This window comes from Eschrichtius robustus, chromosome 3 (assembly GCF_028021215.1).
Source record: "Eschrichtius robustus isolate mEscRob2 chromosome 3, mEscRob2.pri, whole genome shotgun sequence".
In the NCBI taxonomy this organism is placed as follows: Eukaryota; Metazoa; Chordata; class Mammalia; order Artiodactyla; family Eschrichtiidae; genus Eschrichtius; species Eschrichtius robustus.
Window position 1 is genome coordinate 88664957 of NC_090826.1, and position 15928 is coordinate 88680884.

The 15928-nt window shown below is 38.8% G+C and overlaps 1 protein-coding gene across 1 annotated transcript in view; it reads right to left on the minus strand.

Moving 5' to 3' along the window:
• DBT (dihydrolipoamide branched chain transacylase E2) overlaps positions 1-15151 on the minus strand; it is a 44600-nt gene extending 29449 nt beyond the window's left edge. Inside the window, exons 1-4 of the mRNA XM_068540400.1 lie at positions 15095-15151; positions 6600-6723; positions 2462-2537; positions 928-1109 (exon numbers count right to left, since the gene is read on the minus strand). Coding sequence (XP_068396501.1) covers positions 928-1109; positions 2462-2537; positions 6600-6723; positions 15095-15145 — 433 coding nt within the window. The 5' untranslated portion in view covers positions 15146-15151. The remainder of the gene's footprint in view (positions 1-927; positions 1110-2461; positions 2538-6599; positions 6724-15094) is intronic.
• Positions 15152-15928: the final 777 nt, after the last annotated feature.

Below are 15928 nucleotides of genomic sequence, written 5' to 3' on the forward strand. Positions count from 1 at the left end.
ACTGGAATACCTCACAAATAAGAATAAATAAAATATTAAGTGTGAAACATTGTATAAACTATAAAGTGTGACTATGATATTAGTATTATATTATTGTACAGACTGCAGGACTAAGAGTCAGCCAGCCACTCTAATTCAGACTCCTTCTAGACTTCCAAATTACACTACTGAAATATCTTTATCTCAGCACTTCCAGATAGATTGTGGGCTTAGGGTTGCATCACAGACTCTGCTCCCCCTGCCCCCACATCAAAGCTTCCTAGATGACATAACCTTGGTGTATCACAACAATGCCAAAGGGAACTTCTGATGTAGAGAGCCAGCTATTTGCTACCATAGGGACAGTGCACTGTTTTAATTTTCCAGTAACGTTCTCATAACGAATTCCCTTTTGTCAGGACATCTACTGCTTATAAGTTCTATGGTTGCTGCTGCTTCTGAATGCTAGTTTCTTTGCTTCTCATTCTGATTTTCCTCTTTTTGTCTTCTACTTCTCTTTAAGAAATTTGGCTTTCATAACCATCACCAATGAGACTGTGTTTCGGTTTTCGTATCAGCAGCAAACAGAGCAATCCCATTATGTGAGATTTAATCTTTGCATATTCCAAGTTTTATTAGTGACCAGTGTTTAAAGCTTGAATCTTTAATTCCCAAGAGAGCTTGTTGCTTCTGTGAACGCCAAGGTTTCCAGAAGGTAGGCCTCCAGATAAATGAAGTATTACTGTACATGTTTTTAACATGGTAACTGGTCAAAAGATAATCATGCATCACAGAGTACCTTTCCTATTTTCCTGATTTCAGCTTCTAAACCCCCCAAATCAAATCCTGTAAATTGTTAAAAGTAAACTCCACTTTCAATTGGTACCCAGTGACAAAAGGACAGCAGTAATCAATTTGGCAAAATAGATGAACATATATATACAGTACCTTTTAAAGCTTCCGTTTCTATGTCTACTAATGGCTTTCCCACATAGGCAATATCGTCTAGATTATAATATAGTTTTTTAATGACTCCATCGTAACGACTAGTGATAGTAACAGAAGCTTTATCACTTTGAACTTCACAGATGCTATCAAATTGAGACACTGTATCTCCTTCTTTTACATACCTAAAAGAAAAAGATGTAAGACACTTTTACATGAGCAATAATACAGATCATCTTAACGATATAAATGTTACACTGAATTAGATCAGTATCCATCGAGCCCAGCATTTGGTCCCAGATAGTATACCAAAGAATGTTTCAGAAGAGACTACAGTGACTTCCAGAGGCTCTTTGATGCCTATTCAAGAAATATAAAAAATATCAAAATAATTAAAAATTCATAGATCTATAACCCCAAAATTTAATTAATTTATCAGGTTTTCTGCCTCAAATATGAAAAAATGTATTTTAAAAGTGTTATTTCCTTTCATTGTCTTAGGCTTTATCAAATTTTAATAATGCCTATTATTTCTAGAATTAAATTTTAAAAATTGATATCCTCAATATGCATCCTTTTTAATTTCATGAATTTTAGTTTGAGTTCTTAGTCTTTGTTTCTAAGATGGCTAATAAGTTTCAGATTCAGGTTCTTCTGACCTGAGGTCATTGCTCTTTCCTTGATCCCACAATGCAACAGCTACAAAATCATAAAGTACATTTATGTTATTATAGCTCTCTCCTAACCTACAAAGCAATTATAATGAGAACAGCAGGGAAAGAATGTTCAGGTGGCTGAATCAGATTTTGGAAAGGATCTTTAACAGTATACAATTGTGGGAGAGAATCTATTGACTCACCTTAACTGTTACTTCTAGAAATCTTTGAAAATTATTTCAGTACCCAGAGGTGTTTCCTTTTTTTTCCAGAAAAGGGAAAGAAAGAAAAAGGATAGAAGGATGACTAAGTAAAGAGCTTTTTAATTTTTGTTTCAAGCCTTTTTTTTTAAACATCTTTTTAACCTTTCGAAAATTATTTTTTGATTCATGCCTTTTGGTTTAATATTGTAACTTTTTCTAAAAATATAGGCAAACTCTCAGGTAATGGTGAGTCAAATGTACTTGCATTCTTACTTAAGTCATTTTCGGTAAAGAGACCTTAGACTACATGATTATTTTAAAATAGTTTGGAAAAAAGCTCTAAGTTCATACAGTAAATGCTTTTCAAAACACATGGTCATATCAACTTAATACCTTTTAGTGGCAAATTTCTCTTTTTTAGCTGAAGTGAGTGGTGGGTAGTGAAAAAATTTTTTAAATGAGGAAAAAACAATCCTTAATAAATTACATTGAATAAAATGCCATACTGTAGGATGAATTGTGCCACCAGCATATTGGCAACACAAACTAGATTTACCTTATTGCTTTAAAAAAATCATTATATGTTACAGAAAGAGATGTCTCAATTTAAATAGATTTCTACTTATTTTTACTCAAATTATTTTTATACTTACTTAAAATTTTTTCAGAATAACTTACCATTCTTTAACAGTTACTTCTCTAATCCCTTCACCAATGTCTGAGAGTTTGAACTGAACAATCTGTCCCTGTAGAGCTTCAAAGACAAATGAGAAATGATCTCATTAAATATGTAATGTATTGCTAATAGACAGATGCTTTGACATCTAAAATTAGAAAATATTCTCAAGCAGAGGCAGAAATTATTCCATTTTTATAGATTTAAAAAGCATTTTATAATGCTTAAAAGCATAACCATCATTCATAACAACCCAAGATTTGGTCAATAGTCTCTGTATGCTCAGTCCATATACATGGAAACAAGCTGCATTATTTTTTTCAGAAATCTGAGATTGTTTCCAGCTCATGCAATATATCTTTTGCCATGTGGAAATAGGCCTCTTTGCACCCTGAGAGTAATGGACTGGACTTGGCAGAGATTACCATGATGAAAGCCACTCTGCCTGACTGTGGTTCCATTCAGATACTCTCACTTATTCTGTCAAATCCACTTGTTCAGTGCACTTGAAAATGGCTGTGCTTTTTCCACAGGCAACTCCTCAGGCAACAACTATTGCTCTTTCCTTTCATCCAAGCTTCAGGGATAACTGGAAGGTATCTGTGAGTGTAGGCACTTTTAAAGCAGCTGTTGACCTGCTCTCACTCACAACAGGAGTAAATGCTTTAGAATATAAAGGAACAAATCTTAAGTCCAATCAAATGGATATATATTATGACAGTTCACTATGCAAAGACAAACATGCTGAGAAACTTTCCTTTAGCCACGTGGGTCCAAGTTATCTCTGAAAACAGAGCCACGTCCGAGATCACACAGCCAGTAAGGGGAGAGAGCTATGATTCTGACCCAGGTTTGTCTGAGCAGTCTGTGTTCCCTCTAATCTTTGAAACAAAACTGTGCCCTAAAGATTTGCTTTGAAATGACCTAAATACCCAAATGTTTATTATTGGGTCAATGCTCTTATTTTCTGTTTTCATGTTACTGTGTGTGCAAATTTATTACACATGCTTGATTTTTCATTTGGTCTCCTCAGGTACATTACATGAAAAAATTTTAGATTGTATACAGAAAAGAAATGAAGTCCCACTTTGGTTTAAAGCAAGTAAACAACTAAAATTCCAGTTAAGGAGTCTGTATCTCATAGCAATTTAGAATAAAGGCTTTGAGTCACACACACACACACACACACACACACACACACACAAAACTACTATTAATCAAAATTGCTTATAAAATATACAACAAGCTGATTAAGGTAGGAAATTTTTCTTTAATAAATATGAGGAGATTAGTAGTTAAGAAATACAAAATACATTTTTGATATGGAGGTCCTAAGCACCTCCTGTTTCCTCTCTAGTAAGTTGGGCCCTCTCACAGCCTGCTGCTCATAGTACAAACTGGAACCTTTCTGAAAAATAGTTTGGCATTAAGAATCAAAAACCTTAAAAAAAGGGGCTTCCCTGGTGGCACAGTGGTTGAGACTCTGCCTGCTAATGCAGGGGACACGGGTTCGAGCCCTGGTCTGGGAAGATCCCACATGCCGCAAAGCAACTAAGCCCGTGAGCCACGACTACTGAGCCTGCGCGTCTGGAGCCTGTGCTCCGCAACAAGAGAGGCCGCGATAGTGAGAGGCCCGCGTACCGCGATGAAGAGTGGCCCCCGCTTGCCACAACTAGAGAAAGCCCTCACAGAAAACGAAAAAACCCAACACAGCCAAAAAAAAAAAAAAAACTTAAAAAAAAAAGTCTGTTTCTTTGACTCCCTAGGTAATTTTACTTTTAAGATTTTTTTCCTTGAAGAAATAGAGAGGTACACGAAGATTTCTGCTCAGGAATAGTTATCATAGAGTTATAATAAAGAATTGGAAACCAACTGAAGTAATCAAAAAATGGCAAGTAAGTACACTATGGCACCTCTATATGAAGCAATATTATGCAAGGAACAGCATGTGAAAGGGCATGGGAATACGACAGTATACAGCATGGTTAGGGAATGACAAACACTTCCGTACAGCTGAGGATAGGCTACGTGGCAAGAAATCAGCCCAGATTTAAGGCTTTGTGCCATGATGAGGTGAGGTGTTTGGAACATATCCTAGAGGTGATTAGGAACCAGTGGTAAATAATTATGGTCATTAATTCTTTGCAGCTCTTCCCATTAGAGGTAGAGTTTATCCTACCACTAGTAAAATCTATGCTGGCCTATGACTCGTTTTGACCAATAGAATGCAGCAGAAGTAAAGTTGTGTAGGTTCTGGAGCGCAAGCCTCACAGGACCTCGCAGCCTCCACTTTCTCCCTCTTGGAATGTGCCTTGAGATCCCCATGTTAAGGAAGCTGTTCTAGTCTACTGGAGGATGAGACACACCACGTGGAGGAGAAATGAGATGCCCCAGCTGAAAACCAGCACCAACTGTCAGATGACATATGAGTAAGACCATCTTGGACCTTCCAACCCAGATGACTGTGTAGCTGAATCCAGTCACATTAGTGAGCCCAGATGAAACCAGCAGATGACCTTGTAGCTGACTCCAGTCGCATTAGTGAGCCCAGGTGAAACCAGCAGATGACCTTGTAGCTGACTCCAGTCGCATTAGTGAGCCCAGGTGAAACCAGCAGATGACCTTGTAGCTGACTCCAGTCGCATTAGTGAGCCCAGGTGAAACCAGCAGAGGAGCCACCCGACCAACCCACCCCCAGAATCCTGAGGAACAATAAATCATTGTTCCTTTAAGACACTAAGTTGTGGGGAAGGTTATTATTCAGCAGTAATTAGCTGATAGGAGTCCCATCTACAATTTCAGACCTATAATTTTATATCTATAATTTTAGAGAAAAATATCTCTGGCAGGAGTGGGATGGAAAGGACTGGGGAAGGGGTGGCAGAGAAAGCAGTTAGGAGGCTATTGTAGGTAAGAAACTGAAGTATAGAACTTAATATATTTACATATTTTCAAAGCTGTCTGAAAAGGCGAAGACAGATTTAAGAAACATATAAGAGGTAATATTACTATATCTGGTAATCAACTTGATGTGAGACAAGTATAGGGATGGCTTCAGGTTTCTAGCTTAACTGTTTACTGAGTTAGGGCAGAATAGGAAGAGGATGTATCCCAAGTATGTAGAGCGGTGCCTTGGCATGGAGTTGGTGATCAGTCAGTTATCTGTGTTGAATGGATTTGCTCTCACAAGAATACAAAGTTGGATACTATGTTACTCCCATTTTCCAAATGATGAAACAGAGAGAAATTAAGTAACTTGCGTAAGGTTACACAGCTAGTAACCCAAAGCTCCTTAAGTGTTTAGAGACTAGGGTAGGAAGTTGGAGTTTCTGCTTGAATGGCCTCTATTTTCTCTGAGAAGTAAAGAGAAAAGATCAACTTTTGAAAATAGAATTTTTTTTTTTTAAATGGTGAAGATAAGGTTTACATATCTTAGGGTGATGCGGCAGAAGACATCTACAGGCATGGAAGGACTAATTGATCTCAGGGGTTGGATCCGCCTGGAATTCCGTTATTTTTCATCACTAGCACAGACTAAGGCACCAAGTATCTGTCAAAAGCTTAACGTTGTAACAAAAGTCTAGAGTTCTTTACCAGGGTTCTAAAACGAACATCAGGAAAAAAAAGTTTTAGTGCCTTTGCCAAATCTAATACTTAAGTCTCAAGTTCTTTGCAAGGTAGAAAAAGTTGGGGGAAAGGTAATTAAGTGGTAAAAGCCAGAGAACTTTCTATTTATACAAGCACCTCATCACACTATCTTAACATGACAGATTAAGTGCCTCATCCAAAAAAAACAGTAATACAGTGAGTACGAGGACACAATCTACTAAGTCAACAATTTAATCTAAGTCATATCAATGCTGACTGTTGCACTCAGGTAAGTCATATGATAAAGAACAGAGGGCCCAAGAGAATCCAGTCCCAGCATTATGAAGACACAAGTATTAAGGGAAAGTATGTGAAAGGGGAGTGGGAGCAAAAAAAAAGAAAAGAAAAGAAAATGAGAATTGGATAGATGTGGGGAGAGCAAGGAGGGCCAGGCTAGAAGTAAAAGGTCAACTTTTTTACTTTGATGAGTCTTCAGTTACTGAATAAATACAAAACATTATGTTGTACAGGCTATTCTGACATTACACTTACCAGCAGTTGTTTTCAGCAGCTGATGTGGGTGACTATACTTGAATGAAGGATAACCAAAGAAAGACACATAGTTTGGCTTCAAAACATGAATATTACCACATGTTTGAAAGTAGCGGACACAAATCTAGAGATGGGAAAACAAAACAGTAAAAGCTTTTATAAATGATCTTAATGGCGTATCTCTAAGTATATATTGAATTTCAAGTCTATTCTAAAAGTAGAACAATCATTATCACGATATAAACAATATGAAATTATCTAGGCTGAAATCAGAACACTTGGCATCAGTGACAAGTTTCTGGTCAAGAAACCAAAGGAATTCAAACCCTAGCACCCAGAATATTTTCTTGTTCTTTTGTTTATTTATTTATTTTGGCCATGCCGCGAGGCATGCGGTATCTTAGTTCCCCAACCAGGGATTGAACCTGTGCCCCCTGCAGTGGAAGCAGGGAGTCCTAACCACTGGACCACCAGGGAATTCCCTTGTTTAGTAAAATTATATCCTGATTTGTCCACATACTTATGATCCTTGCCTAAAATTCCCTATGAAAGTAAAAAAGTTTTAACAATGTTTTCTGTATAAACACAACAGTTTGTAGGTGTATTTGAGTCATTAAAGGCTTCCTGAAATAAAACAACTAAAGAATTCAAAAGTGAGTGCTAGCAGGCTTCCCTGGTGGCGCAGTGGTTAAGAATCCACCCGCCAATGCAGGGGACAAGGGTCTGGGAAGATCCCACATGCAGTAGAGCAACTAAGCCTGTGTGCCACAACTACTGAAGCCCACGCTCTAGAGCCCACAAGCCACAACTACTGAGCCCATGTGCCACAACTACTGAAGCCCACGTGGCTAGAGCCTGTGCTCCGCAACAAGAGAAGCCACCGCAATGAGAAGCCCACGCACCGCAATGAAGAGTAGCCCCCGCTCGCCACGAAAGCCCGCGTGCAGCAACAAAGACCCAACGCAGCCAAAAATAAATAAATAAATAAATTTATAAATAAATAATTACTTCTTTATTCTTAAAAAAAGTGACTCCTTTAGCATCTAAAGACACTGAAAAACACACATAGTATCGTCCCCAAAGGTTTTCTTATCATAATTTATAGATGACTCTTTAGATTTAACTATTGATATTTTATATAAAATCCTAATATAATAAAATACAATGTTACACAAATAAGTAGGACTGAATGTATTTCATTTGATATATCAAAACCTAAGTGTGTGAAAGGTACAATATTTTATTTTGAAAGTTAACATTTCAATGTTATTAATACCTGATTAACTACATCACACTTTTTTTAAAAAAAATTATACAATTTTTAAAGGTTACAGTCCATTTATGTTTCTTACAAAATTTTGGCTATATTCCCCATGTTGTACAATACATCCTTGAGCCTATCTTACACCCATAAGTTTGTATCTCCCACACCGTCACCCCTATATTGCCCTCCCTCCTACTGGAAACCACTAGCTTGTTCTCTATATCTCTGAGTCTGCTGCTTTTTTGTTCTATTCACTAGTTTTGTTGTATGTTTTAGATTCCACACATAAGTGATTACATACAGTACTTTTCTTTCTCTGACTTATTTCACTTAGCATAATGCTTTTCAAGTCCATCCATGTTGCTGCAAATGGCAAAATTTCATTCTTTTTTATGACTGAATAGTATTCCATTACATATATATATGTATATAGATACATATATATATATGTGTGTATATCACATCTTCTTGATCCATTCATCTGTTGATGGGCACTTAGGTTGCTTCCATATCTTGGTAATTGTAAATAATGCTGCTATGAACATTACGGTGCATATATCTTTTCAAATTAGTGTTTTGGTTTTTCGGATATGTACCCAGGAGTGGCACTGCTGGGTCATATGGTAGTTCTATTTTTAGTTTTTTTGAGAAACCTCCATACTGTTTTCCACAGTGGCTCCACCAATTTACATTTCCACCAACAGTGTACAAGGGTTCCCTTTTCTCCACATCCTCACCAACATTTGTTATTTGTGTTCTTTTTGATGATAGCCATTTTGACAGGTTTGAGGTGATACCTCACTGTGGTTTTAGTTTGCATTTGCCTGATGATTAGTGGTGTTGAGCATCTTTTCATGTGCCTGTTGGCCATCTGCATTTCTTCTTTGAAAATATGTCTATTCAATTCTGCCCATTTTTAAATGTTGAGTTGTATGATTTGCCTTGATCAAATTTATCAAAGGGAGCAGTGGAAGGAGCTCAAGTACCAAACTGCTGATGACTGTAAATGTCAGATTAAGGAGTCTGAACTCATACATTATGGATTATTGAAGAAAAAGGATTAATCATCTAACAAACGAAAGTCCAGGACCAGATGGCTTCACAGGTGAATTCTATCAAACATTTAGAGAAGAGCTAACACTGATCCTTCTCAAACTCTTCCAAAATATTGCAGAGGAAGGAACACTCTCAAACTCATTCTATGAGGTCACCATTACCCTGATACCAAAACCAGACAAAGATACTACAAAAAAAGAAAATTACAGACCAATATCACTGATGAATATAGATGCAAAAATCCTCAACAAAATACTAGCAAACAGAATCCAATGACACATTAAAAGGATCATACACCATGATCAAGTGGGATTTATCCCAGGGATGCAGGGATTCTTCAATATATGCAAATCAATCATTGTGATACACCATATTAACAAATTGAAGATTAAAACCATATGATCATCTCAATAGATGCAGGAAAAGCTTTTGACAAAATTCAACACCCATTTATGATAAAAACTCTCCAGAAAGTGGGCATAGAGGGAACCTACCTCAAAATAATAAAGGCCATATACGACAAACCCACAGCCAACATCATTCTCAATGGTGAAAAACTGAAAACATTTCCTGTAAGATCAGGAACAAGACAAGGATGTCCACTCTCACCACTATTATTCAACATAGTTTTGGAAGTCCTAGCCATGGCAATCAGGGAAGAAAAAGAAATAAAAGGAATACAAATTGGAAAAGAAGAAGTAAAACTGTCACTGTTTGCAGATGACATGATACTATACATAGAGAATCCTAAAGATGCCACCAGAAAACTACTAGAGCTAATCAATGAATTTGGTAAAGTAGCAGGATACAAAATCAATGCACAGAAATCTCTTGCATTCCTATACACTAATGATGAAAAATCTGAAAGAGAAATTAAGGAAACACTCCCATTTACCATTGCAACAAAAAGAATAAAATACCTAGGAATAAACCTGCCCAGGGAGACAAAAGACCTGTATGCAGAAAACTGTAAGACACTGATGAAAGAAATTAAAGATGATACCAACAGATGGAGAGATATACCATGTTCTTGGATTGGAAGAATCAATATTGTGAAATTGACTATACTACCCAAAGCAATCTACAGATTCAATGCAGTCCCTATCAAATTACCAATGGCATTTTTTACATAACTAGAACAAAAAATCTGAAAATTTGTATGGAAACACAAAAGACCCCGAATAGACAAAGCAGTCTTGAGGGAAAAAAATGGAGCTGGAGGAATCAGACTCCCTGGCTTCAGACTATACTACAAAGCTACAGTAATCAAGACAATATGCTACTAGCACAAAAACAGAAACATAGATCAATGGAACAAGATAGAAAGCCCAGATAAACCCACGCACCTATGGTCAACTAATCTATGACAAGGGAGGCAAGGATATAGAATGGAGAAAAGACAGTCTCTTCAATAAGTGGTGCTGGGAAAACTGGACAGCTACATGTAAAAGAATGAAATTAGAACACTCCCTAACACCATACACAAAAATAAACTCAAAATGGATTCGAGACCTAAATGTAAGACCAGACACTATAAAACTCTTAGAGGAAAACATAGGAAGAACACTCTTTGACATAAATCACAGCAAGATCTTTTTTGATCCACCTCCTAGAGAAATGGAAATAAAAACAAAAATAAACAAATGGGACCTAATGACGCTTAAAAGCTTTTGCACAGCAAAGGAAACCATAAACAAGACAAAAAGACAACCTTCAGAATGGGAGAAAATATTTGCAAACGAATCAATGGACAAAGGATTAATCTCCAAAATATATAAACAGCTCATACAGCTCAATATTAAAAAAATAAACAACCCAATCCAAAAATGGGCAGAAGACCTAAATAGACATTTCTCCAAAGAAGACATACATACAGATGGCCAAGAAGCACATGAAAAGCTGCTCAACATCACTAATTATTAGAGAAATGCAAATCAGAACTACAATGAGGTATCACCTCACACCAGTTAGAATGGGCATCATCAGAAAATCTACAAACAACAAATGCTGGAGAGGGTGTGGAGAAAAGGGAACCCTCTTGCACTGTTGGTGGGAATGTAAATTGATACAGCCACTATGGAGAACTGTATGGAGGTTCCTTAAGAAACTAAAAATAGAATTACCATATGATCCAGCAATCCCACTACTGGGCATATCCCCAGAGAAAACCATAATTCAAAAAGACACATGCACCCCAATGTTCATTGCAGCACTATTTACAATAGCCAGGTCATGGAAGCAACCTAAATGCCCATCGACAGACAAATGGATAAAGAAGTTGTGGTACATATATACAATGGAATATTACTCAGCCATAAAAAGGAACGAAAGTGGGTCATTTGTTGAGACATGGATGGATCTACAGACTGTCATACAGAGTGAAGTAAGTCAGAAAGAGAAAAACAAATATCGTATATTAACGCATATATGTGGAACCTAGAAAAATGGTACAGATGAATCGGTTTGCAGGGCAGAAATTGAGACACAGATGTAGAGAACAAACGTATGGACACCAAGGGAGGAAAGCAGCGGGGGTGTGTGTGTGATGAATTGGGCAATTGGGATTGACATGTATACACTGATGTGTATAAAATGGATGACTAATAAGAACCTGCTGTATAAAAAAATAAATAAAATGAAAGCATAAAAAAAAGAAATTAATCTAGGTGTGTGTGTTTGTGTGTGTGTGTGTTTGTTGGATTATAACAGGTAAAGCTTGGAGAGAAAGGACAAAGTTATGAAACAATTATTGTATTTGAGGCATGAAATGACACGCTCCTGGCTGAGAAGATTTAGAGTAGATAAAGAAAGAAAGCAACATAAGTGCAATAGGCATTATGTGATAAATAGTGATTGTGGCTATTAAGAGAAAGCTAAAACACATTAGTGAAGCTGCCGACTAAAGGTATAAAAACGAAAACAGAAGGATAAAAATGGAAGGGAGGGGCTTCCCTGGTGGCGCAGTGGTTAAGAATCCACACGGGTTCGAGCCCTGGTCCGGGAAGATCCCACATGCTGCAGAGCAACTAAGCCCGTGCACCACAACTACTGAGCCTGTGCTCTAGAGCCTGTGAGCCACAACTACTAAGCCCACGTGCCTAGAGCCCATGCTCCACAACAAGAGAAGCCACCACAATGAGAAGCCTGAGCACCACAACTAAAGAGTAGCCCCCGCTCGCCACAACTAGAGAAGGCCCACTCATAGCAATGAAGACCCCACGCAGCAAAAAATAAATAGATAAATAAATTTATTTTTAAAAAATGGGAGGAGAAAAAAATAATTTTTTAAGTATGAAAGACATTGTCTTCTACAAAAATAAAAAAAATACAAAGTAATGAAAAGACGGTTTAGCAGATTCACATAATAAGGAAATAAATTAGTAATAATTCAGCAGGCAGTTGTTGAGCATACCTAAAGACAGCATTGTTCTGTGCTCGAGAATTCAAAGCTAAATAAGATACAGAATACAGTCTCTGAATTCAAATTGCTTACACTTTACTGCAGGAAGACAGACAAAATAGAAAAATTCAAGATAATAGGGTAAGTTAATCAAGAGTCAAATGCATGATGCCATAGGGAAGTATAAACACAACATAATAAGGCTTTCTTAATAATTTACTATAGGTGATAAGACCTCTTGTTGCTTATGATTTTTTTATAACATATGGAAAAAAATAGACTTTTTTTTACTGAGTCGTTCAACAAATGTTTATTGAGTACCTACTATGTGCCAGGCATTTAGGATTAGAGAACAAAATTGATGTGATTCCTTCCCTTATGGAATGTATAGTCCATACTGTGAAAGATAAAAGCAAGTAAACAGGTGATTACAACAGTGTTATAATGGGGGAGATAGTGTTAAGAAAACACAAAGGAGGGAACCTACCTGGAGAAAGTGAAGTAAGACCTAAGGATGAGTAGAAGTCACCCAGGGGGTGAGATGTGTTGCAGAGAAGTCTATAGGGGAGTAAGGCAAGAGTCTTTAAAGCAGAGGAAATAGACGTGCAAAGGTCTGGAGTCAAGAGAGAGAAAACAGCCTGTGTTCAATTAACTGAAATTGTTCAATATACTTCTAGTGTAGTTTAGTGTGAGCTAAGGGTGAAGTGTCAGAGTGGGGACTGGGTAGGTAGGTTTTAGCAAGGAATGAAGCTGGAGAGGTTGGAAAGATCCAGATCATATATTGCTTCATAGTCACTTGAATTCTGAACATTTTGCTGAGAGCAGTTTTAAGCAAGGAAATGACATTCTCAAATTTGTGTCCTACTTTATAAGATCACTCTGGCTACACTATGGAGAATGGGTTAGAGAGGCACAAGATTAGAGGCAGAAAGTCCAACTTAGGAAGGTCCAGGATATCTGCAGCTGGAGACAGGTTGGAGAAAAATGACTAGATTTTTGAGATTTACAGGCTAGAATCAAGAGAAACAGGTTTGAGGGTTTAGTTCCAGAGCCTAGAGTCTGATGTTCCTCGGAGGCATTATAACAGTCACTGTGAGGTGGCTAAAGGCTAGTCCTTCCAAGCTCCCTTGTGCTAGCAGTGGCCATGTAACACAGTTCTAGCCAGTGAGTCTGGATGGTACCACCACTTCCTCCTTACTGCCCTGAATACAAAGTTGTAGCAGCCCTCCTGTGACCCTGAGGGAAAGGCCACATGAATTGCTAAAATGACAACCCTGATAATGATGAGCCACTTAATCAATCCCAGATGCCATCTAACTTTCAGATGCTTTGTATACACAGATACTTAATTTCCTACTTATTGGTTGGGTTTATTACTTACAGCTGAAAAACACCTAAAATACAAGCAATTTGGAGATTTCCAGGACAGTGAGATATATGGGGCTGCAGTAAAGCTGGCTGGAAGACTGGGGAACTTCAGGAATCATCAGCATATAAATGGCAACTAAATTTGAAGAAGTGGATGAGGTAACCCTGGAAGTGCAAGAAGCACACAGAGGGGCAAAGTCAGAACCCTTAAAAACACCAATATTTAAAAGTTAGGGAAGGAAAGAGGAGGAGGTTGGGATAAAGTGTTCAAAGATGTAGGAAAAAGAATACCAGGAAGCTGGTGTCACAGAAGCCAAGCATGAAGAGCTTTCAAAAGAAGGGAGGCCAATATCCAGTAAGGTGCTGCTGAGAAGAGCTTTCTTCTCTTGGTTACCTCCTACTTAGCTCTCACAAATCTCAAATTATACAGTATCCTCTGGGAACTCTCTGACCCCCCAAGATCCCTCCTATGTGTCCCTGTAGCTCTAGGCACTTGTTTCATCTTCTCATGCTGTGCTGTAATTGCTTGTTTAATGTCTATCTCTGCCTTTCTCCCCTGTGCCATACCACAAGGCTGTAATTAAACTCTGAGGGGGCAGAAATCAGTGTCTGTCTTATTCATATTTGCACCCCCAATTCCTAGCACAGTACCTGGTACATAGCAGGCTCTTGGAAGCTTTTGTAAGATCAGGGGCCCAACACTGTAGGAAAATTCAGAAGAGGGGACCCAGGAAGAAAAACGCTATGCAAATAGGATGAAACACTATGATTATTGGGATGTTAATTGTTTGGTGCTAGAAGACTGTGTGAAAGGGGAGAAATGAAGGAGAGATGGTGGTGGGTCTTAGCTCTGGTGATTTAAAAGGTTGGAAAGATACTGGTGCAAATGTAGGAGATAGGTGTAAACCCAAAGAACAAAGCTCGAGCCTCTCAGCTGCTTGGAGGCAAGGACCTATGGTGTTAACGCTTTCCTTGCCCAGTCTCTTTCTCTAGACTGTAAATTCCTCGAGGGCAGGGGTCGTAATATCAGTGTCTGAAATTAAGGGGTGCTCAATAAATGTTTAATAAATACAGTATATCTGTTTCCCCAGTGCCTACCACAATGCCCGGTACCCGGATGGTGCTCAATAAAAGGCTGCTGAACGAAAGGCTAGCTGGGCTTCGGGTGCAGATGAAGCGGGAGGGCGACCAAGTCACGACATAAGTGCGCCCAGGTAAGGAGAGAGAGTGGGTCTCCAGACAGGTTGGGCACCACCTTCGCTGCCCTTCGTTTTGCATACCTCCCTCCACCTCTCCATCACGCGAGCCCTGTACGCGAAGCACTCGGAGGACAAAGTAACACACCTCTCCCGGGTGACTCCGAACAAATCACTCCTTCCCGACCTCAGATCTGCCCAACCTGCTTACCAGACGGCCGGCAGTCCGGCTCCAGGTCCTCAGCACACGCACTGCAGCCATCTTACTCCGGAAATGACCATTGCTCTGAGGTTGGAGGAGTTGCCTGCGCGGGGGACCTATTGGGAGCCGGGAAACGAGCCTTCCCCTGAGGCCTGAGCGGCCAATGGAGAGCGAAGGAACGAGCCTCCCACCCAACAGCCAATCAGGGAGCGGGGCGGGGCTGAGATAACCCTTGGGGTGGGGTGGGAAAGCCCTGCGGAGGGGGAGGAGAGACAAGTGGGGAGGAGGGCTGCCCAAATTTAGTTTCAGGGACAAAGTTGGGTAAGGCACTGCTGTGTAAGTACATAGGCACCAACGATCATCTTTTCAGTGCAAGTAATGGGAGAGACGGAGTATGTTAAGGAAACAAAGGAAGGGCACTCACCTGGAGAAATTTACGTTGAAGTAAGATCTGAGGGGTAAGTAGGAGAAAGCAAAAACAAAGACAAAAACCTTCCTTCAGCTTGTATTGTAACCGCTTGATTACAGAAAATGGGACATTTCTATACTTTGTAGCAAGGATTTGTACCGCTAGTTGAGTCAAGTCTATACTGGAATACTTCCCAATAACGGGCATTTCTTACTCGCATTGTGTTCTTGGTTACCGAAACTGGCTTTTCGATTTTTTTTTTTTTCATGGAAGATAAACAAGGTTACCATAACGTCTAAGATAAATGTCATCAACATTATCTTTCCTTTTTAGGGAATCTGTCAGATGTAGCTGCCCAGCACGTGCAATATATGTCAGACATACTACCTTTATTTATTTGCCTCTTGGGGAAAGGTCAAATTGAGGTCAGTGGA